The sequence below is a fragment of the Lactuca serriola genome, chromosome 8 (genome assembly GCF_051521515.1).
Source record: "Lactuca serriola cultivar US96UC23 chromosome 8, Lser_US96UC23_V15, whole genome shotgun sequence".
Classification (NCBI taxonomy): Eukaryota; Viridiplantae; Streptophyta; class Magnoliopsida; order Asterales; family Asteraceae; genus Lactuca; species Lactuca serriola.
The window spans coordinates 111,943,927-111,970,309 of NC_136415.1; the positions used below are offsets into that span (position 1 = coordinate 111,943,927).

The 26,383-nt window shown below is 38.0% G+C and overlaps 1 protein-coding gene across 1 annotated transcript; it reads left to right on the top strand.

Annotated features, from left to right (window-relative positions):
• Positions 1 to 2,834: 2,834 nt before the first annotated feature.
• LOC145068472 (RHOMBOID-like protein 1) lies at positions 2,835 to 5,091 on the top strand. Its single transcript, XM_079015444.1, has 6 exons — positions 2,835 to 3,414; positions 3,689 to 3,852; positions 3,949 to 4,112; positions 4,211 to 4,470; positions 4,589 to 4,706; positions 4,794 to 5,091. Exons 1-6 carry the CDS (start codon positions 3,083 to 3,085, stop codon positions 4,926 to 4,928), a joined length of 1,173 nt encoding a protein of 390 aa, XP_078871570.1. The 5' UTR covers positions 2,835 to 3,082; the 3' UTR covers positions 4,929 to 5,091.
• The last annotated feature ends 21,292 nt before the right edge of the window (positions 5,092 to 26,383 follow it).

Sequence of the window (26,383 nt, forward strand, 5' to 3'; positions counted from 1 at the left end):
ATTTACCTACTATTCTATTTTCGCAACTAGGTACACTGCATATTGCATTTTAGCTGGATAGATTAATTAGGATTAATTAATTAAAAACTAGCATATCACTAGCCCTATATTTTGGATTCATTAACTCAATTTGAGGTTAGGAAACTCACATTTAAACTAAAACAAACCTTTGGTTCATTTATCATAGTTACATTTGAATTCCTTAACTCTAGGGTTAGAAAGTTCTTAAAAACATGTTTTGATCTAATTTCTAGTTTGCATATAAGAAAATGAAGCTGGAAATAAATCATTAGAATATAATCATATCCTAAACTCTACCAAATAACCATTAGGCCAGTGGTATTAGGTGTTTGAAAAATATTCATCTCCTAAGAGGTTAATGGTTCAAGTCATATAGTGAACAAAAAACTTATTTTATGAGTATGATTTAGAGGGGGTATGTGCTAACCGTTCTAATAAATAGAAAAATCATCACATAAACTCTAGTTCCTAACACAAGTCCACTATAAAAATCGGATTTGTGAAAATTTCAAGGAAAAAATGGGATTTGGAAAAAATGATGATGATGATGTTATTTCCTTCTTCCAAGTAGATGTTGATTAAAGCTTCAAAGCTTCCAGGTAAACACAAATCTAACTCAATTATACAAAATGCTTCGGAAAAATCGTCATGACCTCCCTCCCGATCTCTAGCCACTAGCTATATGTACTTACAATATCTATCCTAACATTTAAGTTGCTAAATCCATTTATTCACTTTATTATTATTATTATTACTATTATATATATATATATATATATATATATATATATATATATATATATATATATATATATATATATATATATATATATATATATATATATATAGGAACAATGCATTTTTGAGAGTTCATAGTTTGAGCCAACAATTTGTGGAGATTGTCGGTTTTGGTCCTTCATCTACTCCCACCGCTACTATAACCAATAAGAATGAGATTGGTGTCGATGCTTTCTATTGAAGACGCTTTCGATTTTCCCAGAACCGACTATTCGTCCCAATTTCATTGTTGATTTAGGGTTCGACCTCTATACTACTATCGATGTTGATTTTCTTTTTGCAGGAAACAAGTTTTGATTTCGGATTTCAACTAACTTACAATTTGATTTCATTACCATAACTCCAAAAACCACAAAATCTTGCTAGCTTCTAGGGTAGAACGCTTGCAAGGTTCTCAACGAACGATGAACATGTCTACTTCAGCTGCATCCACTAATCCTTTTTCTGAGAATTATCATCATGTACCATCCCCTGTAACCTTCGTCATCATCCTGTACCCACCGTACAAATCAAGTTCCAGGTGTTGGCATTTTTACAGCCGCCTTCCTGCCCTGAAGAAACTCAACATCGATAGATGTCACTTCACACCAGGAGAAGACCTACTGCTTCTCTCTACCCATTTCATTTTCTCCTTATCTTCTATCTTCTTCACCAATTAAGGTTTTAAGTTATATCTATTAGATGTTTAACTTTATATTTTCTATTTGGGAGCAGGTTTCAATGTTGTGTGATTCTTTTCATACGTTATTTTTCTATAGCTATTAATTATTGAATAGAGGTAACAACATTATTTATATTCAACAATTTATCAAAAGTTTTGGGGGTTTATTGAGATGTGACCAGATTTAATCCAATTCTTTCCAAGATAACAACGTTGATATTCAATTTGTTTATGTTCAAATTGGTTTTGATTTTCTTTTTGCAAGTTTCAATGTTCTATAATTGTTATCATACCTTATTTTCTTGTAGTTGGTCATTATTGAAGAGAGATAATAACATCATTTAAATAAATAAATTGTAGAAGATTATCAAAATAACAATGAAATTACTAAACGATATTAAAGTAGCATTGATCTACTTTTCTGGTGTGGTGGGTTATAGCGGCACATGTTACCGACCTTATCGAAGTTGATGTATCCCACATGATATGTATTATTAACGTTATCTTTCTGAATATTTAGTGTTACCAATTAGAAGATGGTTGCAGGTACCATGTCCTTGAATTTATTTTTCTATAATCTTTTGAGGTCTTACTTTTATGGTAGGGATGATAGATTATTAGCACTTGGGTTGCATTGGATTATATTAGAATATAAAGTTATTTTCTTATCTAGTGATTTGAGGATTACATTATATTAGAATACATTAAAATTATTTAATATAAGAATTTATATTTATTCTTTAAGATTGCATTGGATTTTTTAATACTTGAAAGTCGATTATGTCTTCTTCGTGGATTTAGGCTTTGAATAGGTTTTCTATTAATATGGAAAATGAAAAAACATGGAGAATGAGACTTTATTCCACCATAATGTATTCTGCCACAATGTATAAAGTGTTACTTTGTCAATAATATTCTTTCAGAATGGATTCGTGTTTTTGTTATATTTTGATTTTTTTTTCATTTTAACCATTTTTAGTTTTAATATTTAAGAATTAATATAATTCTTAAACCATTACTAGTCATATTTTTTTTAATTGTTTATAGTCTTATTCTTTACAAATTAATGTAATTAGTGATTCTTAAAGAATAAAATTGTATTCTTTAAAAAATATTATTCTTGTTGTTCAATTTTTTAAACATGTTAGAATAAATTTTACATATATCAAAGTTTTTGGCGTGATAATGTGACCATGATATCACACAAAAAATTTCTTAAAAATAATCATCTATTGTGATGCTCAAGATTGTCCGATTTACAACTTTTAAATTAATTATGTAAAGTGATTAAAATATATTTATTTGATTTTTTAAATGTTTACCGAAATGACTATACAAATTTCCAATGTATGGGTCTTCGCCTCCTAGTCCTCATCAGTCCTTCCAGAAACGCGGCATATCATCCTTCCTATTCCTCCCATGCCTTGCCCTAATGTACCAGAATTTTCCGGCCACCTCCCTGATTAACTTTCAACAGTATCTATTCTTAATCTTTCCTTAAAAACTACAAACTTAACGATAATGATTAAACCCACGCCATCACCCCAATCTTAATACATGACACACGGTTTTCTTCCCTGAGAGGATTGACCGGCCACCGCCATGGGTCGGTCATCCACCAGGGAGTCACCGATGCTTGAGATCAAGGTGCAGCAACGCCGGGACAACACCCCTCCACCCGGTTCTTCCTCGGTGACGAACCAACCATCGCGTCCTCGCCACCCTTCTCCGTCTCCTGAATTCAAACCATATAAAGATTGGTATCCTTGGTTAGTGCCTACCATTGTTTTTACCAACGTCGTTCTCTTCTTAGTTTCCATGTTCATCAACAATTGTCCTGCACATTCGAACAAATGCATAGCACCAGGATTCCTCAAACGTTTCGCGTTCGAGAACATGAAGATAAACCCTCTTCTTGGTCCGTCTGCAGCCACGTATGTTTTTCGTCTCGCTTTTTGTGTTCCATAAATGATTTTGCATATATCGTTCCTCGAATCTTTCTAGGGGTTGCGTCAATTTATGGGGTTTTTGTATTTTAATGTTGTAAGTTACCATGATAAAGTTCTTGATACAACTCCTTTCACACAATCATAACTGCAAACACGCATTCAATCTCTTGTTTAGAGATTGAAATCTTGAACTTCAATTAGATCATCAAGATTAGGGTTTAGTTATGCACACTGATTCAATTCTACTATATTTGTCCAGGCTGTTAAAATTGGGAGCTTTAGAATTTAAAAAAACCGTTGAAGAAAGGGAAGAATGGCGAATCGTGACTTGTATGTGGTTACACGCCGGTGTGTTTCATGTCTTGGCGAACATGATGGGTCTGGTCTTTATAGGGTCTCGCCTCGAGCAAGAGTTTGGATTTTGTAAGTACAGTTTTACAAACTCATACACCATGCATTTCTTTTGGAGGAGATAGATATTCGATTCAAAGTTCAAGATGCACTGTTTTAATTTTGCAGTGAAGATCGGTGTGATTTACGAATTATCTGGAATTGGAGGAAGTCTTCTGTCATCTTTGTTTGTAAGAACAAGCATCTCCGTTGGTGCTTCTGGAGCTCTATTCGGTCTACTCGGAGGAATGCTCTCAGAACTTCTTACAAATTGGACTATTTATGCCAACAAGGTTAATTAACTAAACCCTTTTTACATACGAATATTCTAATAAAATCAAACATATCAGAGATGCCATAATCATTTCATCGTTTTAAACATTGTGATCAGTCTGCAGCATTATCAACTATGATCATCATCATCCTCATTAACGTTGCTGTTGGAATTCTTCCACATGTAGACAACTATGCACATATTGGAGGATTTTTCACAGGATTCTTTCTAGGGTTTATCGTTTTGATCCGTCCGCAATTCAAGTGGACAAACCAGAAACACGTTCCTCCTGGCTATATCGCTCCAACCACGAAATCCAAATACAAAAGTTATCAATACATACTTTTGATTATCTCCCTAATTGTTCTACTTGTTGGGTAAGTATATGTACGTACTTTCATCTAATTAAGTGGACTTGTTTTTAGAAACCTCTTGCATTATGAGATATGGGAATCGAGTTGTACGTTAATTATATTAAAGATCACATATTTGCAGATTTACGGTTGGTTTGGTTTTGCTTTTTAACGGGGTTGATGGAAACGATTATTGTTCGTGGTGCCATTATTTGACTTGTATCCCTACACCTTTATGGACTTGCGAAGTGCGTTGCAAGGTATGGAGTTCAGGATTAATCTTTGATTGATTTTGAATATCACTCTTTTAAATTATCCAATTTAATCATATGTTATTTCCTTTTCAGTTGGAAAAGTTAGACAAGCAAATAAATATGACATGCCTACATAATGGGAAATTCGACTCTTTTATGCTCGAGGATGGTAATGACATCACCGAGATGCAAACATTGTGCTTAGAACTTTGTAGCCAAATGTCTTGACGATCAATTGAAATGGCATGGTGGAACATGAACAATTTGCTCAAGGCTCATGACTTTTATTTGGTTTGTTTCAAGATGTAAATCGTAAAATGCTAACAACCTGGTTTTTTCACGACTTGTATATTGAAATTAATGGGTAAAAATGTTTAAATGTGTTTTGTACGTGAAGCAAGGTAAATATTTTGCATTAGGATGCAATTGATATATCTACCGATCTAATAAATAAATGAATCATTTTTTTACCACGTTTCATCTCTTTAGCCTATTTTATATAAAAGTTAAATTATGATATACATTTTACCTATTTACTTTATAATCTACAAATCCACGTTCACCTACATTTTGTCCTCTCCATAAAATCAAAATTCAAATCCCTCCCAAATTCATACCCATTTCTTTAGTTATCAAATCCCGAATATACGCCTTCCATATTTAACACCATTTGAAACACATTGGAAAAGATAACAATTTCCAACTTCAATCCGAGAAATCAGCTTCTAAATTACCAAGCTTTTCTTGGGCATGTTCGACAAAATTAGATGGTAGCGGGTAGCTTGTAGTTTGTAGCGTTTTGTTAAACGCTACATGAAGTATTATTTAGATTTGGAGCGTTTTGTTTAAACTAAACGCTAGAAGCTTATAGTGCCGAACGAGACTCTCTGTTCAAAATGGAGTGTTTTGTTAAATGCTAGAAGCTAGCTAGAAGCTCTCAAACGCTCCGAACGCCGAACATGCCCCTTGTTGATTAGAAAGAGCAACACTTGGAATTCATGATTTTAAGAATTTGTGTTTTCTAAAATGGCGATTTAATTTTGCGGATTAGGGTTCGATTTAAGCATTTTGTCTCTCTTGATTCTGGTTAGGGATCGACTCCTCTGTCTTCGACCGCCTTCAATTGCTATTCGATTTGGTTTGCAAATTGATGGAGGTAATGTGCGAATTGGTTACATTACTTTTTTTTGTTTGTAGTTTTGATTGCAAAACATCTACACATGATTCCATGCCTTGCTTCTATTTTCTATTACTTTCGTCTTGTTTTTAGTGCTGCTTGCGATTTATTTATGAGTTTGTCAAAGTATCACGGTGTATCTCAATTTACCTAGTTTCACTGTCTTTTAGGGATTTCGGTTTTGTTTTCTTGCAAAAAACAAACCCACTTTGAAAATGAGAAGAAAATACATAAACAATTTAGCCATTGCTTGCATATAAATTAACAGGATCTTTTTCCGTTGGGATTACAGTCAAATCACAAAGCATTACAAAAGGTTCTACACGCCAGGAACTATGTAGTTAAATGTATTATGATGTTCACTTCTTTTTATCATGCTAATTAGCTTTGGACTTTTTTTCGTTATCTATATGTATGTATAAATATCAAACTAATAGCGTTTTTATATGTTTGCAGCATGAGATTAGTTATGTGATTGTTGAGATTGGATAATATGTTCTTTTTGATCAAATGTATTTCCTCTGATGAAAAGCCTCTCTAACAGAATAGGAATTTAGAACGAATTTTACAGATATAACTTATTTGATTTTGTGTCTTGACTTATAGTAAACGAGAGTTGGATGAACTCATAATAAAGGATGTCTTAAGACTAAAAAAGATTCAAGGGTACAAAAAGAGAGATTGAAAAGAAACAAGAAGATATTAGAAAGTTTTATTTGTCAGGTGATGTTTCTTCAAAGTATAGGGGACAATTTCATCAACTGATAGTTTTTCTCCAAAGAAAGAGAAGACATATTTTTTTGATATAAAGGTCATTAATAGTATCATTTCATTGAGTTTCCTCTTTTACTATCTCTTTCGTTTTATAAATTATTTAATTGATTTCTAGTGTCAAAGATTATGACGACCAATTTGTAGAAATTGTGGTTAAATAAAGACATAACAGTCATCCCTCAAAACTTAGTAGTTTATTTTATTCTATAATAATTACTAGTGTTTTTGTTTTTATTTAGTAGTTGATTTTGAGTTCATTTTGGTCTAGGGCTATAAGAATGTAACGCATGTGTTTCCGGGCTTGTCATTTTTAGTAATGTAATAGTCTAGGTTAACCTTTGTAACCCGTTTTGAAATAATAGAAGTGTATTATTTGAGTATTATATGTTTTGTGCTTAATTGCTTAATTATGTGGTTTGATTAATTAAGAATAAAAATAAGCGTCAAAATTTAAGTGTAAAATAAACTTAATATCTTTGGTTAATGTTGTAGTAGTTGAAATGAGGTTTCCGAATATATATAGAACGCCCAAATCTGACTTCGTATGAGGAAGTTATGATTTATCGAAGTTTCGGCTTAGCGGTATGCAGCCTGAAATACTCGATTTGAGATCGAGCGGTTTTTAGCCGAAGCAATCTAAACGAGGATCGAAGGTCTCGTTGTTGGTATCGAAACGATAAAAAGTTAGGCGAGAACGGACGTCAAACGAAGAAGTTATGAATTTATAACGAAAGTTTCTGTCCCGGCCTATTATTAATTAATAATAAAAATAAAGTCAAAATTAGCCGACGGAGTCTAAACGAAAGTTGTAGAGCGTAGTCTCACCTTCGCGTGGATATAAAGAACGTCGAAAACGAAGTTCGTATGAAGAAGATATGAATTTCCAAAGTTTATTAAATAATTTGTATTTATTTTTAATTGAAAAATCCGGCATTATCCGAAGGGGAGTCAGCGATCCGATTCGAAGTACGCCCTGCGTACTCCGAAGATGTCGACACTCGTAGCTAGTGGCTTCAGATGACGAACGCAGTGACGATTTCGGACGCGTACGCCCCGCGTACTCCGAGGCTCCAGCCTCCTATAAATAGGATGGGAGGGCAGCCGGCTCTTTTGCTAATTTTCTCTATTCTCTCTCCTGTTTTGCATCGTTTTGTGTGCCAGAAATACCCTGAAGCCCCGGTATTATTCTCGAGCCCCGAGGCAAGTCCCGAGATCCCGAAGATCCCGAGAAGTGCAGTTCCCGAGCCGAAGCTCTGCCCGCGAGAAGTTTGATTTTTGTAGAGATCTTCCAGATCTGCTGAGGATTACTACTTCTGCAAGTCGTAGTGCTGTCCGATCGTCTTCTGATCAAGTGAGTGTATACTACCTTTCATAAACACGATAATAATACAAGTATGGTTTGAGTGTATTAAGTAAATTGTGGTTTATATGTGTGAGTGCGTAGTTACTTTCTTCTAACGCGTAACTATGAAGTATTTTATACGATATACTTGTTATATGTATATTTTGTTGTTATATGTGTGAATGTATATTCACTCTCTTCCATCTCATAGATCTGAATTGCTTTCTATGAAATACGTGTTATGTGGGTATGCCTCATCTGTTATGTGGAATATATATTGAATGAAAATGATATACAGGTTTTAAACTATGTATGAAAATATATATTTTTATCTACTAATATGTTGGGTAGAACATGGGTAGATAGTTGGTGTGTAACAAACAGATGAGAGGCCTCAATGTTGTTGTTGATCTAGTTATTCAGCGGAGTATGGATAACGACCACAGACTCCTTCTAAACAGTCTTGTGGAACGTTAGTAGGTTCATAACCTGTAGGTGTTGTGAACGATGTGTTCACTGGTGTACTCTATCCCCCTCATGGTTGCCTTTAGTATATCTATTGTTGAGGAAACCCCTTAGCAGTGATGTCCGTCCCGATGAAAATCCTAGATTAGGTCCCTTGAGATAGATGTTGTTTTAGGGACGTAAAGTGAGGATAACGGGAATGGGTAATCGGGATAGTGATTGGTTTGTGAAATTAAATATAATTTATTTATTGTGGGTTGAAAACCCTATATGTTCACCAGGCTCCCAAGCCTGACCCACTCAGTTTAATTGTATTACAGGTAGTGGCGCGAGGGCATAAGATGGTTGACTCATCAAGTTGTTTTGTTTACAAGTCTGTATATGTATATATTTGTTGAATGACTTGTAATGTTATCGTTTATGCTTTATGGTCTGTATCGGAACATGACATCCCGAGTTTTGATTATATAATGAAAATGCATCTCTTGATGAAATGCTTTGATAAATATTATTTTATCATGTTTTGTTTTGGGAACAAATTCCGCAACTCTTTCATATCAAAAGGATTTACTCTGAAATTATTTAAAAGCATAAATGAAAATCGGTCTTTTCTGGCCGAGATTATGGGGATGTCACAGTTGGTATCAGAGCATTAGTTTAAGCGAACTAGGAATTTGTAGGATTTCTAGACTTAAACTTAGAATGCTAAGTGGAATTTTGAGATGTGTGTCTGTTGGATTTTAGACACGAGCACTACTTTGTTTTAGGAAAGTTGCCTAAAATGCTTTTATGTGCTAAATGTTATATGTTGCCATATATGATATTAATTGTTCGGATCTACGGTCTGTTGCCGACCGGATCTGGAAACCTTATGTGTGTAGGATTCTAAGCGTATGCCTATGTTATTAGAACTAGCATGTAAACGTTTCGGAGTAATATGGATGATTGGAATATCTATCGTGAATGAGGATCTAATTTCACCTTATTCGGTGTGTAGATCACAAATGGTGAGAACAAGGAGTGGCATTGGAAACACGGATGAAAACAGGAATCAACCGCCAGTTATTGAGCAAATACCTGTTGTAGCAGCAGCACCAGAACCAATAACAATGGCTGCGGTGCAAGCCATGATTCGGGCTATGCTAGCCGAACAAAGGGAGGAGATGCGACAAATGTTGCATGATAATAGGGATGAACCTATCATACCTATTGAGGAACCCGAATTGATTCCCGAGCAATCGGAGGAAGGGAACAATAGTCGCATTATGAGTCAAGTTGGGACTCAAGGAGAACGAAGGAACGATCCGGAAAGGAGAAACAACAAGGATGGGCGAATGTACAAGAATTTATTGGGCGCCAAACCGCCAAGTCTTTCTGGAAGCCCAAAGCCTGTTGAGATAATGGATTGGATCTCCGAGATGGAGATGGTATTTGAAAGTTGCGACTGTAGCAACAAACAGAAGACCGTCTTTGCTGTTAGACAACTGAAGACTGGAGTCTTGAGTTGGTGGAAGTTGTTGGTAGATACTATGCCACGAGGAGAAGCCCTGAAATGTCATGGGAGGAGTTCAACAACTAAGGGTGCAGTATTGTTCAGAGATAGATCTGATTGATCTGAACAATGAGTTCCAAAACTTGAAGAAGGGGAAGATGAGCATAGACGACTATGCTACTGCATTTACTGAGAAAATGAAGTTGTTTCCGTACCTAGTGCCAACGAAACTCTCCAAGATTGAGAAGTTTGCTAATGGACTGCCTGCCGACTTTGGTCCGACAGTCAAGATGGCAACTACTCTGAAAACGGCTGTTCGTGCAGCTAAGAATGTGGAGGCCCAGCAGAAGGAAAAGGGTCTGGAAAGGATAGATGTTGGCGAAAAGAGGAAGTTCGATGGAACTTCAGGGTCCAACAAGAAAAACAAGTTCTCGAAGTATGGTTCGAGGGGAAGTGGAGGTGAAGCGAAATGGTGCGACAAATGTAAGAAGAAGCATCATGGAAGATGTGAGGTGGCGAACACATGCTACAAGTGTGGAAAGCCAGGGCACTATGCCAATGAATGTACCCTCACTAAGAAAGTTTGCTATGGTTGTGGTGAGGAGGGACACATGTCGAGGGACTGTCCAAAGAAGAAGGAGGCAGCTAGACCCAACATTCCACCAAAGCCAAAGGCGAGAGCATTCCAGATGACACTGGAAGCTGCTAAAGATGAAGCTGATGTCGCTTCAGGTACCTTTCTCGTTAACGAATTGCCTGCCCAAATTTTATTTGATTTTGGAGCCAACTACTCCTTTATATCGCATGAATTTGGTAGAAAGCTAGCTTTGCCTGTTGTTAGACTAGATGATGCCTTATTAGTCGAAGTTGCTAGTGGCAAGTTTGTACCTGTTAGCCATCGTATGAAAAACATCTTAATTGATCTGAATGGGAATAAGTTCCACGAGGAATTATTGCCTACCGAACTAAATGGTTTCGACATCGTATTGGGAATGGATTGGCTTAGCGCCAATGACGCCGAAATTTTATGCAAGAAGAAAATAGTCAAAGTAAACCCGCTTGGGAAATATTCGTTTATGGTGTATGGGGACAAACGCAGAGTGAATTCTGGAATCATTTCATTGATGAAAGCCAGAAAATGTTTGACCAAGGGGTGTACATCATATATAGCATTCGTGATTGATGCTAAGAAGGAAAAGAAGGTGATGCAGAATATTCCAGTTGTGTGTGATTATCCGGAAGTATTTCCCGAAGATCTTCCTGGATTACCACCTGATCGACAAGTGGAATTTCGTATTGACTTGTTGCTAGGAACAACGCCGATTACGAAAGCACCTTATCGATTAGCGCCGACGGAGATGAAGGAGCTAATGATGCAATTTCAGGAGTTATTGGACAAAGGTTTCATTAGACCTAGTTCATCACCCTGGGGAGCTCCGGTGTTATTTGTAAAGAAGAAAGATGGAAGTATGAGAATGTGTATTGATTATAGAGAGCTGAACAAGGCAACAATAAAGAATAGGTATCCGTTGCCAAGAATTGATGACCTGTTTGATCAATTGCAAGGTTTGAGCTATTTCCCGAAGATCGATCTAAGGTTAGGATATCATCAGCTAAAAGTAAGAGAGCAAGATATCGAGAAGACTGCATTCAGAACACGATATGGACACTACGAGTTTTTGGTTATGTCGTTTGGACTAACCAATGCTCCAGCAGCATTCATGGATTTAATGAATAGGGTTTGTAATCCTTTCCTTGATAAATCCGTGATAGTGTTCATAGACGACATTCTGATTTATTCGAAAAGCCAAGAGGAGCATGGCAGACACTTGCGAGAAGTGTTAGAAGTTTTGAGGAAGGAGAAGCTGTATGCTAAGTTCTCCAAATGTGATTTTTGGATTCGTGAAGTCCAATTCTTGGGTCACGTGGTCAACCAAGAAGGGATAATGGTTGATCCAGCAAAGATTGAAGCTGTGATGAAGTGGGAACAACCGAAAAGTCGCACGGAGATTCGAAGCTTTTTAGGATTAGCCAGATATTACTGAAGGTTTATCCAAGGCTTTTCTTCGATCGCTACTCCGTTAACAGCTTTGACCCACAAAGGAGCTACTTATGCTTGGAGTGATAAGCATAAAGAAGCATTCGAGAAGCTAAAGAAGAAACTATGCGAGGCACCGATACTTTCTCTACCCGATGGAGTTGAAGACTTCGCCGTTTATAGCGATGCGTCTGGGGTTGGATTGGGTTGTGTTTTGACCCAAAGAGAAAAGGTGATAGCATATGCGTCTCGATAGCTGAAAGAGCATGAAAAGAATTACCCGACTCATGATTTGGAGTTGGCAGCGGTAGTTTTTGCTCTGAAAATATGGAGGCATTACCTCTATGGCACGAAGTGCAAACTTTTCACTGATCATAAGAGTCTCCAATATCTCTTTAATCAGAAAGAATTGAATATGAGGCAACGACGCTGGCTAGAATTACTTAAGGACTACGACTGCGAGATACTTTACCACCCCGGTAAAGCTAATGTTGTTGCTGATGCTCTCAGTCGAAAGGTCAATCTTGAAAGGAAAAGGCCAAGAGCGTTGAGAATTGAAGTTGTCTCGACTATTGTGGAAGGTATAAAGAAAGCTCAAGAGGAAGCTTCTGAAAAGAATGACCGAAAGGAAGAACGTTTGGGCAAAACTTTGGTGTTCGGTGTAAACAGTCACGGACTGAAGGTGTTCCAAGATCGGATTTGGGTACCTAAGTCCGGAGGAATTAGAGATCTTCTGATGGAAGAAGCTCACAAGACCATGTACTCGATTCATCCGGGTAGCTCTAAAATGTATAGGGACCTGAAACCCTACTACTGGTGGCCAACGATGAAGCTTGATGTTGCAAAGTATGTGACTGAGTGTGTGACTTGTGCGAGAGTCAAGACACAACATCAGAAACCGTATGGGAGTTTAGAACCTTTGCCTGTGCCAATGGGTAAGTGGGAAGACATTGCTATGGATTTTGTCACTAAACTGCCCAGAACAAAGAATGGTCACGACATGATTTGGGTGGTCGTTGATCAATTCACTAAGAGTGCGCATTTCATAGCGGCCAAGGAGAAATGGTCTATGGAGAAGCTTGCGAATTCTTACGTGAAGGAAATTGTGAGGCTTCACGGTGTTCCGTTAATGATTGTGTCGGATCGTGATAGCCGTTTCACCTCACGATTTTGGAAAAGTCTACAAGAGGAATTGGGTACCAAGCTATGTTTAAGTACAGCTTACCATCCGCAGACTGATGGTCAGAGTGAAAGAATGATACAAATACTTGAAGATATGCTGATAGCATGTACCTTGGAATTCCTAGGTAATTGGGATGAACACTTACCATTGGTAGAATTTTCCTATAATAATAGTTTCCACTCGAGCATTAAGATGGCACCTTACCAAGCTTTGTATGGACAAAAGTGTCGTACGCCGTCTTGTTGGCTTGAGGCTGGGGAAAAGCAGTTTATGGGACTGGAGTTGGTTCATCAAACTGCTGAAAAGTTGAAAATAATTAGGGAAAGAATGTTAGCAGCTCAGGATCGTCAAAAGAGCTATGCTGACAAGAAGCGAAGACCGATGACTTTTGAGGTTGGTGATTCGGTTTTGCTTAAAGTCTCGCCGTGGAAGGGACTTATAAGATTTGGTAAAAGGGGAAAGTTGAGTCCAAGGTTTATTGGACCGTTTAAAGTTCTTCAGAGGATTGGAACCAAGCTTACAAGCTCGAACTACCAGAAGAACTGAATGGAATTCATAACACTTTTCATGTGTGTTATTTGAGGAAGTTCACGGGAGAAGTTCCCAACATAATTCCAATTTCTGAATTGAGAATTGATGAAAACAAAAGGTTGATTGAGGAACCAGAGGCAATTGTTGACCGAAAGACTAAGAAATTGCGACGCAAGATGGTTGGGTTAGTGCTTGTCCGATGGAAACACACGAATGGGCCAAATCTCACTTGGGAGACGGAGAGTGACATGATGGGTCGCTATCCGCATTTGTTTGTGGATGTGTGATTCTGGGGACAGAATCATTCTAAGGTGGAGAGAATTGTAACGCCTGTGTTTCCGGGCTTGCCATTTTTAGTAATGTAATAGTCTAGGTTAACCTTTGTAACCCGTTTTGAAATAATAGAAGTGTATTATTTGAGTATTATGTGTTTTGTGCTTAATTGCTTAATTATGTGGTTTGATTAATTAAGAATAAAAATAAGCGTCAAAATTTAAGTGTAAAATAAACTTAATATCTTTGGTTAATGTTGTAGTAGTTGAAACGAGGTTTCCGAATATATATAGAACGCCCAAATCTGACTTCGTATGAGGAAGTTATGATTTATCGAAGTTTCGGCTTAGCGGTATGCAGCCTGAAATACTCGATTTGAGATCGAGCGGTTTTTAGCCGAAACAATCTAAACGAGGATCGAAGGTCTCGTTGTTGGTATCGAAGCGATAAAAAGTTAGGCGAGAACGGACGTCAAACGAAGAAGTTATGAATTTATAACGAAAGTTTCTGTCCCGGCCTATTATTAATTAATAATAAAAATAAAGTCAAAATTAGCCGACGGAGTCTAAACGAAAGTTGTAGAGCGTAGTCTCACCTTCGCGTGGATATAAAGAACGTCGAAAACGAAGTTCGTATGAAGAAGATATGAATTTCCGAAGTTTATTAAATAATTTGTATTTATTTTTAATTGAAAAATCCGGCATTATCCGAAGGGGAGTCAGCGATCCGATTCGAAGTACGCCCCGCGTACTCCGAAGATGTCGACACTCGTAGCTAGTGGCTTCAGATGACGAACGCAGTGACGATTTCGGACGCGTACGCCCCGCGTACTCCGAGGCTCCAGCCTCCTATAAATAGGATGCGAGGGCAGCCGGCTCTTTTGCTACTTTTCTCTCTTCTCTCTCCCGTTTTGCATCGTTTTGTGTGCCAGAAATACCCCGAAGCCCCGGTATTATTCTCGAGCCCCGAGGCAAGTCCCGAGATCCCGAAGATCTCGAGAAGTGTGGTTCCCGAGCCGAAGCTCTGCCCGCGAGAAGTTCGATTTTTGTAGAGATCTTCCAGATCTGCTGAGGATTACTACTTCTGCAAGTCGTAGTGCTGTCCGATCATCTTCTGATCAAGTGAGTATATACTACCTTTCATAAACACGATAATAATACAAGTATGGTTTGAGTGTATTAAGTAAATTGTGGTTTATATGTGTGAGTGCGTAGTTACTTTCTTCTAACGCGTAACTATGAAGTATTTTATATGATATACTTGTTATGTGTATATTTTGTTGTTATATGTGTGAATGTATATTCACTCTCTTCCATCTCATAGATCTGAATTGCTTTCTATGAAATACGTGTTATGTGGGTATGCCTCATCTGTTATGTGGAATATATATTGAATGAAAATGATATACGGGTTTTAAACTATGTATGAAAATATATATTTTTATCTACTAATATGTTGGGTAGAACATGGGTAGATAGTTGGTGTGTAACAAACAGATGAGAGGCCTCGATGTTGTTGTTGTTGATCTAGTTATTCAGCGGAGTATGGATAACGACCACAGACTCCTTCTAGACAGTCTTGTGGAACGCTAGCAGGTTCATAACCTGTAGGTGTTGTGAACGATGTGTTCACCGGTGTACTCTATCCCCCTCATGGTTGCCTTTAGGATATCTATTGTTGAGGAAACCCCTTAGCAGTGATGTCCGTCTCGATGAAAATCCTAGATTAGGTCCCTTGAGATAGATGTTGTTTTAGGGACGTAAAGTGAGGATAAAGGGAATGGGTAATCGGGATAGTGATTGGTTGGTGAAATTAAATATAATTTATTTATTGTGGGTTGAAAACCCTATATGCTCACCAGGCTCCCAAGCCTGACCCACTTAGTTTTAATTGTATTACAGGTAGTGGTGCGAGGGCATAAGATGGTTGACTCATCAAGTTGTTTTGTTTACAAGTCTGTATATGTATATATTTGTTGAATGACTTGTAATGTTATCGTTTATGCTTTATGGTCTGTATCGGAACATGACATCCCGAGTTTTGATTATATAATGAAAATGCATCTCTTGATGAAATGCTTTGATAAATATTATTTTATCATGTTTTGTTTTGGGAACAAATTCCGCAACTCTTTCAAATCAAAAGGATTTACTCTGAAATTATTTAAAAGCATAAGTGAAAATCGGTCTTTTCTGGCCGAGATTACGGGGATGTCACAAAGAATATAAATCTTGATCTTCATATTAGTTTTCCTGATTTCTTGCTTTTATGATTCACTAAAAGTGAAAAAAAATGTTTGGCAAATGTGGTTATCAGATGTGCTATTATGTTGTTTGATTTGGTAACTTATTAAAGTTAATTAGTTTCGTTGTTGAATGTTGTAGTCTTTTGGTAAGTAACAAACGACATAAAAGAATGTTATCATGAAAACTATATAACCTCTTTACTAATTACTACAAATAGGAAATGTTTTTTTTTTACAAAATGTAACACCCATAAAAATCATGCCAAATTTAAACTTTTTAAAAACATTTCAAAACCATTAACCATTACAAAACTTGTTTTCAAAATGTATAATATCAGAGTATCCCAGAAACATAAACATAAATATGAGGAGTTGTACGATCACGCCTTTGCCTTTCTGCGATCCCCTGATGTACCTGAAAACCGAAACTGTAAGCCCGAGGCTTAGTCAGTTCCCCCAAAATACCCATACACACAACAATACACATATAATCATAAACAACATACTATGGGTCCAGTCAACCATCGGGTTGGAATACCCCATGCCCTCAACCTGTTGGGTTAATCTTGATGGGTGAAGTACATGGAGATGGATCGGGTTATGGGTCACATATCATGGTCCTGGTTGATTTAGTCTCAGGGGTTAATTACTAAATAAAGAAGAGTTAGTGGGTTTACTGATTTTTTATTTAACCGAGTATTGAGAGATATATATGTATGACAGGTTTTATGGAGACAATAAAGGAGTAGGTAGGCTAGGTAGTTTGTTATTTTTTTATTGTATTTAGCATGTAGTCTATATATATATATATATATATATATATATATATATATATATATATATATATTGTATTCTGTTGTTTTGAATAAAAGATGCAAGAGGATAGAAAGATGTAGTCCTATGTATGTTTGGGTTTGTTCACAGGGGGATGTTCCAAAATTTGGTATCAGAGCACCTAGGTTCACACCTGGTTCTCAGCAAGAAAGAGAGGATGAAACCAAGAAGTTTGGTGATAGGAGGGTCAATTGATCTGTAGCAAGAAAGTAAGCAGTAAGCATGAAGAAAGGCTGCACAACAACAAATTAGAAAGAAAGAAAGAAAGAAAGAAAGAAAAGAATAAAGAAAGAAAGAATGAATGAAAGAAAGAAAGAAGAAATAAGAAAGAATGAAAGCAAGAAACAAGTCTGATCGTGTTTGTTAATCAGAAGAAAGATGCAGCAATAGAATTTTGTTGTTTGTTAGCAGGTAAGAAAGAAGAAGCAAGCAACAAGTGATTAACATGCAGGAGAGGATCAGTTGCAAGCAAGAAAAGCAAGATAACAGGCAAGATGTTTGTAGCAAGTAGCAAACCAAAAAAGTCTATAGCAAGGAGCAGCAAAATCACAGCAAGTAGTAGTCAACAAACATAAGAAAGAAAGAAAGAAAGCAAGCAGCAAGATGAAGCAAGCAGGAGGGTGAAGCAAGATCAAGTTCATCAAGATTAAGGGGTGAATGTTGGGTTAATCTTGATGGGTTAAGTGCATGGAGATGGATCGGGTTATGGGTCACAGATCATGGTCCTAGTTGATTTAGTCTTAGGGGTTAATTACTAAATAAAGAAGAGTTAGTGGGTTTACTGATTTTTTGTTTGACCGAGTATTGAGAGATATATATGCATGGCAGGTTTTATGGAGACAATAAAGGAGTAGGTGGGCTAGGTAGTTGGTTATTTTTTATTGTATTTAGCATGTAGTCTATATATATATATATATATATATATATATATATATATATATTGTATTATGTTGTTTTGAATAAAAGATGCAAGAGGTTAGAAAGATGTAGTCCTATGTATGTTTTGGTTTGTTCACAGGGGGATGTTCCAACACAACCATTCGGTTGGAATGCCAACATACTATGGGTCCAATCATCCTCAGGATGGAATACCCCAAGCCTACAACCAACAGCTTGGAATGCCCACATACTATGAGTCCAATCATCCTCGGGATGGAATACTCACGGCCCACAACCAATAGGTTGGAATGCCAGGTCTATTGGCTTTCGCACAAAGCAGATAAACCTCAACCGCCAAACAAACATGTGCATATATAACAGATAATCACATAATTGTCTATAGACAAACAAAGCGATCTAACAGATCATAGCCACATAATACATAATACCATCCTATCTACCAGGATACCGATCTAACAGATCATACTAGCATAACATATCCAGATAACAATCCAAAGGGTCGGCCTTGATACCTTAGATCCTTGAGTATAGTGAGGATAACTCAACTCGCAAGTAGTGCTGAAGTACTGAAATCTCTAATCGCTGTCTCACCGGAAATCCCGAACTATCACATAATAAATACCAAGTCAATACACAAGATGTTAGTCTTGACTAAGGGTCCACATAATCCATCATGTACATTCTCTTTATTGGGCCTAGGCCCAATGCCGAATCCATAACCTTGATAGTCCTTATGCAAAGTCCATTATTGGTCCAATTTACCAAATTGAGCCCAACTCCTAATTAGGCCTCATTCCAAGATCCATATTCAAATCTTGCCCAAAACACCATAGTCATAAACTCTAGCAAAGGCCCATGCCCAACTAGTCCATAAACAGCTAAATGACAAAAGCCCAACAGAGGACGTACACGAGGCATACTCCTCTGGTACACTGGGCGTACTTGTCCTGATGTTGACCACTATCGGGGTGGTTGACCTAGTATGCTGGGCGTACTAGATATACGCTGGGCGTATGTAGCGATTTGCCAAAACCCTAATAAATGCTTAATGGCTTAACACTTAAGACCAAACTCCATATCCAATGACCAAATGTGCCTAGAACCCATAAAGTCACGAACTTTATCACTTTGGACGTCCAGAAAGCTCTTAATACTTGGTCTTAATCCATTAAGACCTTCATAATCCATGCATGGGACATCTTAAGCCATTGGGACCCCCATTTTTATCACTCAAAACATTTTCAAGAGTTTAGAAGGACAGTTTAATTCATCCAAATCACATCATGCACCATCTTGGGACTTTTGGGACAAGAAATGGTTCATAAATGCCAAAATAGCAAGATCTATAAAATGAAAAATTTGAAGCTTTTTACCTTCTAGAGCTTCTAGGGCACCAACCAACTTCAGATCTACAAGCTTGATCTTCTCCTCCAAATCCTTGATGCAACACCTTCTTCTCAAAACACTCAAAATGCACTCTATAAGCTCACACACTCAAGGAAATGGCTAGGGTTTGGGGAAAACGACTCTAAGCAGTGGAGGCTGAGGTAAGGGAGGCTTATGAGCTCATAATGTTGCTTATATAGCCCCCAAACCCTAAATATTAGGGTTTCATCCTGTTATAAGTACGCCCAGCATACACAAGTGCATGCCCAACGTACTAAGGCGGACCTTAGTGCGCTTAGTGTACTCTTATGTATGCTCATCGTACTCCTTCTTGGTCCAAGGTTGCAACCTTGGCCCTTAAACTTATATTGGCTCTACACTTCCAACCCCAAGGACTACAAATAACCAAATAATGATAGTAGAGAGGGTTCGGAAATTCCTGCAAAATATCGGGATGTTACAATTCTCCCCCACTTGACCTAGAATTCGTTCTCGGAGTCTGCTGCTGTAAATAGATTCGGGTAACGCTCCTGCATCTCGAACTCGGGCTCCCACGTCCACTCAGATCCCCTCCAATGCTCCCACTGTACCTTTACCATAGGTATTTCCTTGTTCCTTAGAACCTTCATCTTCCTCTCTAGTATGGCCACAGGCCTCTCCACGTAATTTAGGCGCTCATCGACCTGAATATCATCCAACGATACTACTGCCTCCTGATCCATAATGCACTTTTGCAATTGAGAAATGTGAAAAGTGATGTGGATTGACTAAGCTTCTCCGGTAGCTCTAGCATGTATGCCACCTTGCCAACCCTAACAACGATCCTGAACGGCCTAATGTATCGGGGACCCAACTTTTCCCTTTTTTTGAGACGAATCACACCCTTTCAGGGTGAAACCTTCAGTAATACCATGTCCCCCACCTGGAACTCCAATTCAGATCGATGTCTATCGGCGTAACTCTTTTGCCGACTCTGAGTGGTCTGCAGTCGCTGTCTAATCTGTTGAATCTTCTCGGTAGTCTGCAAGACTACCTCCATCCGTCCCATCACCCTGTGTCCAACCTCACCCGAACAAACTGGGGTGCGACATCTCCGCCTATACAACAGATCAAAATACGGAGCGCCAATGCTACAATAATAGTTGTGGTTATTGTAGGCGAACTCTGCAAGGGGTAGGTGTGAATCCTTGCTCCCACCGAAGTCAACGACACACGCCCTCAACATGTCCTTGAGGGTCCGAATGGTCCGCTCGCTCTGACCGTCAGTCTGCGGATGATATGTTGTGCAAAAATGCAACCGCGTGCCCAGTTCCTCGTGGAAGTTCTGCCAGAAACGGGAGGTAAATCTAACATCTCGGTCGGAAACAATGGAGATCGGAACCCCGTGGCGAGCGACGATATCACGGACATACACATCGGCTAATTTGTCGGCCGATGAACTCTCCTGTATGGCCAAGAAATGGGCACTCTTGGTCAATACGATGACCCATATAGCTTCAAACCCATCCTCCGTCCTCGACAGCTTGGTAATGAACTCCATCGTGATCTGTTCCCATTTCCACATGGGAATCTCCAGGGGCTATAGCGTGCCATGCGGCCTCTGATGTTCGGGCTTGACCATCCTATAGGTCAAGCACCTCTCGACGTACCAAGTGATTTCTCACTTCATGCACGGCCACCAACAACTCAAGCTCAAGTACTGGTACATCCTGGTGGCCCTCGAGTGAATAGAGAAGTGAGACTTGTGAGCCTCCTCCATAACTGTCTGTCTAACCCCACCAGACATCGGAACCCATACCCGACCGCATCGGGTCAATAATCCCCGGCTATCCTGAACAAACAGGGCGTTCTCGCCATTGATCCTTTCCAGTTTCCAGTTCTCTGGTCGCATGTCGTCAACCTGAGCATCTCTAATCAAAATAACGAGTGGAGAATCCACCACTATCTTCATACATATCGTTGGGGTGGAAGACCTAGCCGACTTGCGGCTCAAAGCATCCGCTACCACATTCGCTTTACCGGGGTGGTAAAGGATCTCGCAGTCGTAGTCCTTGACTACATCCAGCCACATGCGCTGTCTCATGTTCAGGTTCGGCTGATCAATGATGTGTCTTAGGCTCTTGTGATACGTGTATATGGTACAACAGAGCCCATAGAGGTAATGTCTCCAAATCTTGAAAGCGAATACCACCGCTACCAACTCTAGATCATGAGTAGGGTATCTCGTCTCATGTGGCTTCAGCTGCCACGATGTGTAGGATATCACTCATCCTCTCTGCATGAGGAATGCCCCCAAACCTGTGATGGATGCATCACAAAACACCACAAAATCCTCAACTCCCTCCGGGAGAATCAAAACTGGAGCCTCACATAATCGCTGTCGGAGGGTCTTAAACGCCCTCTGCTGCTTGGGGCCCCACCTTTAATCTACCCCTTTCCTCGTCAGACAAGTGAGGGGTACTGCAATCTTGGAGAAATCCCATATAAATCTCTGGTAGTACCCTGCCAATCCCAGAAAATTCCTGATATCTGAAGGAGATCTCATGAAACATCCCAAAATTCAAGGCCAAAATTTTCATTTTTAAATAAGTTATTATAAAACCAGCAGTATAAGATAACATCCATAATATCATGTCATGTCAAGGCCAAGTAGAAATAGTCAAAACATAATATCATACAAGAATATCGGAGTGTAATCCCAACGATCTCATGTGCGGAAAACCATAGTGTGATGCGCTGCGATCAGGCCGACTCCTTTCCTTTAAATATGAAGTAACTGAAACCAAAACTGAAAACCGTAAGCACAAAGATTAGTGAGTTCCCCCATCATACCACGTACCATACAATCATAAAGCATACATACTGCCGGGCAATTCTGGGGTGCCCGACCTACCCGGTATAGCCATTCTGGGGTGCCGACCTACCCGTGTCAAGCCATTCTGGGGTGCTGACCTACCCATGTCAAGCCTTTCTGGGGCGCTGACCTACCCATGTCAAGCCATTTTGGGGTGCTGACCTACCCGTCAATCCTAACAACCGACCCTTAGGGACTATTCCACCCCCTACTGCTACTATCACATATATCATAACATAAACATACTATTAGACATATCTGGGGTGTCCGAACTACCCTTCGGTCCTAACAACCAAACTTGGGGACTATTACCCTCCTACTACCACTATCACATATAACATATAATGCCAGCATATAAACATATCATCACATACTGTCAGACATATCTGGGGTGTCTGACCTACCCTTCGGTCCTAACAACCGAACTCTACTACTATCACATACAACATATCATGCCAGGATATAACATATCAGGTAGTAGCAAACCTAGATGATATCACAAAGACAATCATCTAACATACTGTTGGATTAATGTCTAAGTCCATAACTATAATTGGTAAGACTTGACCCGACCCGACATGGTCCATTTGGGTTGCATGGCATCATGCATCTGGATAGACTATAATGAGAGAAATAAGACACTTATGGTTATTAATATATTATAAGTTCTAGTATATTAATAATAAGAATAATAAGATTATTTAATTAGTATTGATCAAGAATTAATCTATGATTAATTAAGTGATCAAAAGAAGACTAATTAAATATATGGGTTCATTGTGCAAATCATCCATACTTATACAGTGGGCTAATGCTCCATGGACTATCTAGTTGGGCTAAAACCCATATGATGCTCCATGGACGCTCCATGGTGTTTTTTGTACCCATGGATCATGGAAATGAAAGGCCATGTCAATTATGGTTTACATGGTGTAACCCTAACTATATATGCATCTTATTCTTGACCAAAATCGGCCACTAGGATCATTCTAGAGAGGGCTAGTCGATTTCATGAGTTGTAAATTTCTCTCAAGTTATTCCAAGTGTATTTGGTGTTGTGTGAACCATTTGAGGTGTCACACTTGAGGCACTAGACACTCAAGCTTCATGAAGACTTTCTACATCAAAGAGGTATGTATTCTATCTTGTTATATTTATTGTTTTGTATGCTAGATTAGGATAATACCTTGGAAAGTTCTTATTTGCATGTATAATAGAGAAAACATAGATCCAAGGTATTTAGGGTTGCATGTACACTTAGGAGTGTTAGAATGCTCAAAACCCAACAGTGGTATCAGAGCCAAGGCTTGTTTTCTCTTATACTTGATGCAAATTGCTGAAAAATGCTGAAAAACTCAATTTTTTGGCTTTCCGGGCACTGGACTCGCCGAGTCCACTGATGAAATCGCCGAGTCCATGAGTAAAATCATCCTACTCGTCGAGTAGGTTCATGGACTCGACGAGTAGGAGCCCCAGACATCATATTTTTGAGGTTTTTGGCTAGAAATGGACTAGGAACATTACCCTAAGTTGTTTTTGAACTTATAAACTTGTTTTTGATGTGGTAATGTTCATGCTAATCCAATTTCAAAGATAATTGTCAATAGATTCATGTTTTGAATTAGTTTAGTGATTAGGCTAATTACATGAAAAAGTTTGATTTGAATTATCTTGTTCTTATGAGTTGCTTAGATTAATAGAAAAGTTAATTGATTATGTGTTTTCAATCCATTTCAATCTAAGAGTTGATTCTAAAATGTGTTTTTGTAACTTGTCCTCAAGTTATATGAAAAGTCACACTTAAGTTTCATAAAACTCATAACAGTTGACAAAGGTTACAAAATGAAGAGTCTAGTTCTAATTAAATGGTTTTATGACTCCATAACTTGTCCTCAAGTTATGGAGGACCAAGAGTCTCTTCATTAAATAAAAAATAAATAAAAAATGTGCAACCTTAATTAATTCCATAAATTATAAAATAAAGATAAGTTAATTCTTTTATTAGTTTAAAGTCTTCCATAACTTGTCCTCAAGTTATGGAACTTGAAGAGTTTTTGGATTAAAACTACTTTAAACACATAAGTTATGGAATTAATTAGTTTTGAATAGTTTCAAAACTTGCCCTCAAGTTTTGGAATTTGTAAAGTTTTCTCTTATGAATACATTAATTCCAAGTTAACTCTTAGAATTTTAAAAGTTAAAATTCAACCCTTATACTTTATAATATTATAAGTTAATAATATATATATATATATATATATATATATATATATATATATATATAAGAGTAAAGCCAGTCTTACCGTTAGTAGGCCTCATTCACGAAGCCGGTCTATAAGGGGGGTATAAGGTTACTGTCTATAAAATGGCAGTTTAATGGGTGTCCACTCTCACCCACTGTTTCCTTGACCGGTGGAGGGTCGTTAGCCGAACGGGTTTGACAGGACTAGAATTCTCCCTTCATTAAAAGTATTAATGATAAATACTAAGTAACTAAACTCTTAATAATACCCAATCTTAGTTACTTAGGAAAATGTGAATAAGGTGCTAATCCATGAAATTACACTTTGCACTTTGTTTAAGTCGGTTAGTGGATCGTGTGTGGTTAACCGACACACTAACTCGTATTTAACAAGGTAGGAAAAGGGTAACTTAATGTTTATCATAGTATCGATGGAGCGTGTGTGGTTAACTGGCACATCGATTGAGGGGTAAACACTTAAGGGTACCAAGTAATTTGCATGGTTACTTCACACCTTGTTTTGTGATCCTCGGCATCCCAGTCACAAAACCTGAAGGGCACACCCGAGATTGAAACATGCTATTGAATAGTTCAATGAATCTCAACAGATCTAGGAGTTTCAAATCCAATTAAAACCTAATAATACATTTCGTTTATCTTGGTGGAAATTGGTGAATCGTCATTCACCTACCTTCAAAATATTTTATAGCTTGGATTACGGCATCCCTCTTCTAAGTTATAAAATAGTTTGTTGGGTCCTAGCCTTAATATTTCATATTGGGTGTCATATTAAGGACTTTAGATCAACTATCTTGAATATCTCCCAAAAGATGTCTGGTTTAGACATTTATGATCTTCCCAAATCTCTTGAAACAAGCTTTCCTAAATGAAGATGATGTCCCACGGAAATCATACTTCTTTCACCTCCTCTAATTATTCTCCCTAACCCATAAGTTCAAGGTCACTCAAGCCCTATTGGCAAGGCAAGGTCTAGGTGTGATCACATCTTGGAGATGTAGTCACATATTGACAAGCCGGGAGAGTTGGGTGTCAAAGTCTTGAGAAAGTTAGTGGTTCAATCACTTTCTAAGTCACATAGTGAGCTCCTTTGGGACTCTTATGAAATAGACTATGACAAGAACCTTAATGATCATATCTATTTGCTAAGATCATCTTCCTAAAACTTTATGGACATTGACAATGATGACATTGGATATCCAGTAAAGCTCTCTCTTCCCAATGGAAAGGGATCGGCCATAGTCAAATCGGTTGACCAAATAGTAAAGAGAAAAGCTAAGTCTGTGATAGTCCCGTGTACCATTATCAAAGGGTCCATATGTTTATATTGCCAAGGAAAGGGTCATTAGTTGCGAAGCTGCCAGATTTACCTATGGATGTTAAAGTCAATAAGTTTGACTCTACTTCAGGTAAAGTCCACTATCTAACTCTGCTAAGTTTCTATTCTAAGATTCTTGATACATGATGTGACTGGGTCACATGGTGATGTTTTAAGAATCAAAGAAAAGTGAAGAAACTTAAAGAAAGAATATGATGAATCTGATCGCGTAGATGGATTTCTATCGCGTAGTTTGAAGATCGGATTCTTGAGCTACTTCTTAGGAGTTATGAGATATTGCTTAGGAATAGATAACAACAAGTTTTCATATGGATTGTAAGGATAAGTTTTTCCGCAAAGTTTTAAAATAAAAGAAAATTTTTTATTTTATTTATTTTAAAATATCCTTACAATGGCATTTGAGGAAAAATTGTTGCTTATATGATTCCATTAATAGCAAGAGTGGAAATATGAAATTGATTCGTTCATTTGTGGTAATGTCTAAATTTACCAAATAAGGAAAGATTCTCATCACCCAAGTTTCAGTTGGACCGGGACTTGGAATCATGCAAGGGGTATAGCATGATGAATGAGAACTTTCAAGTATTGGA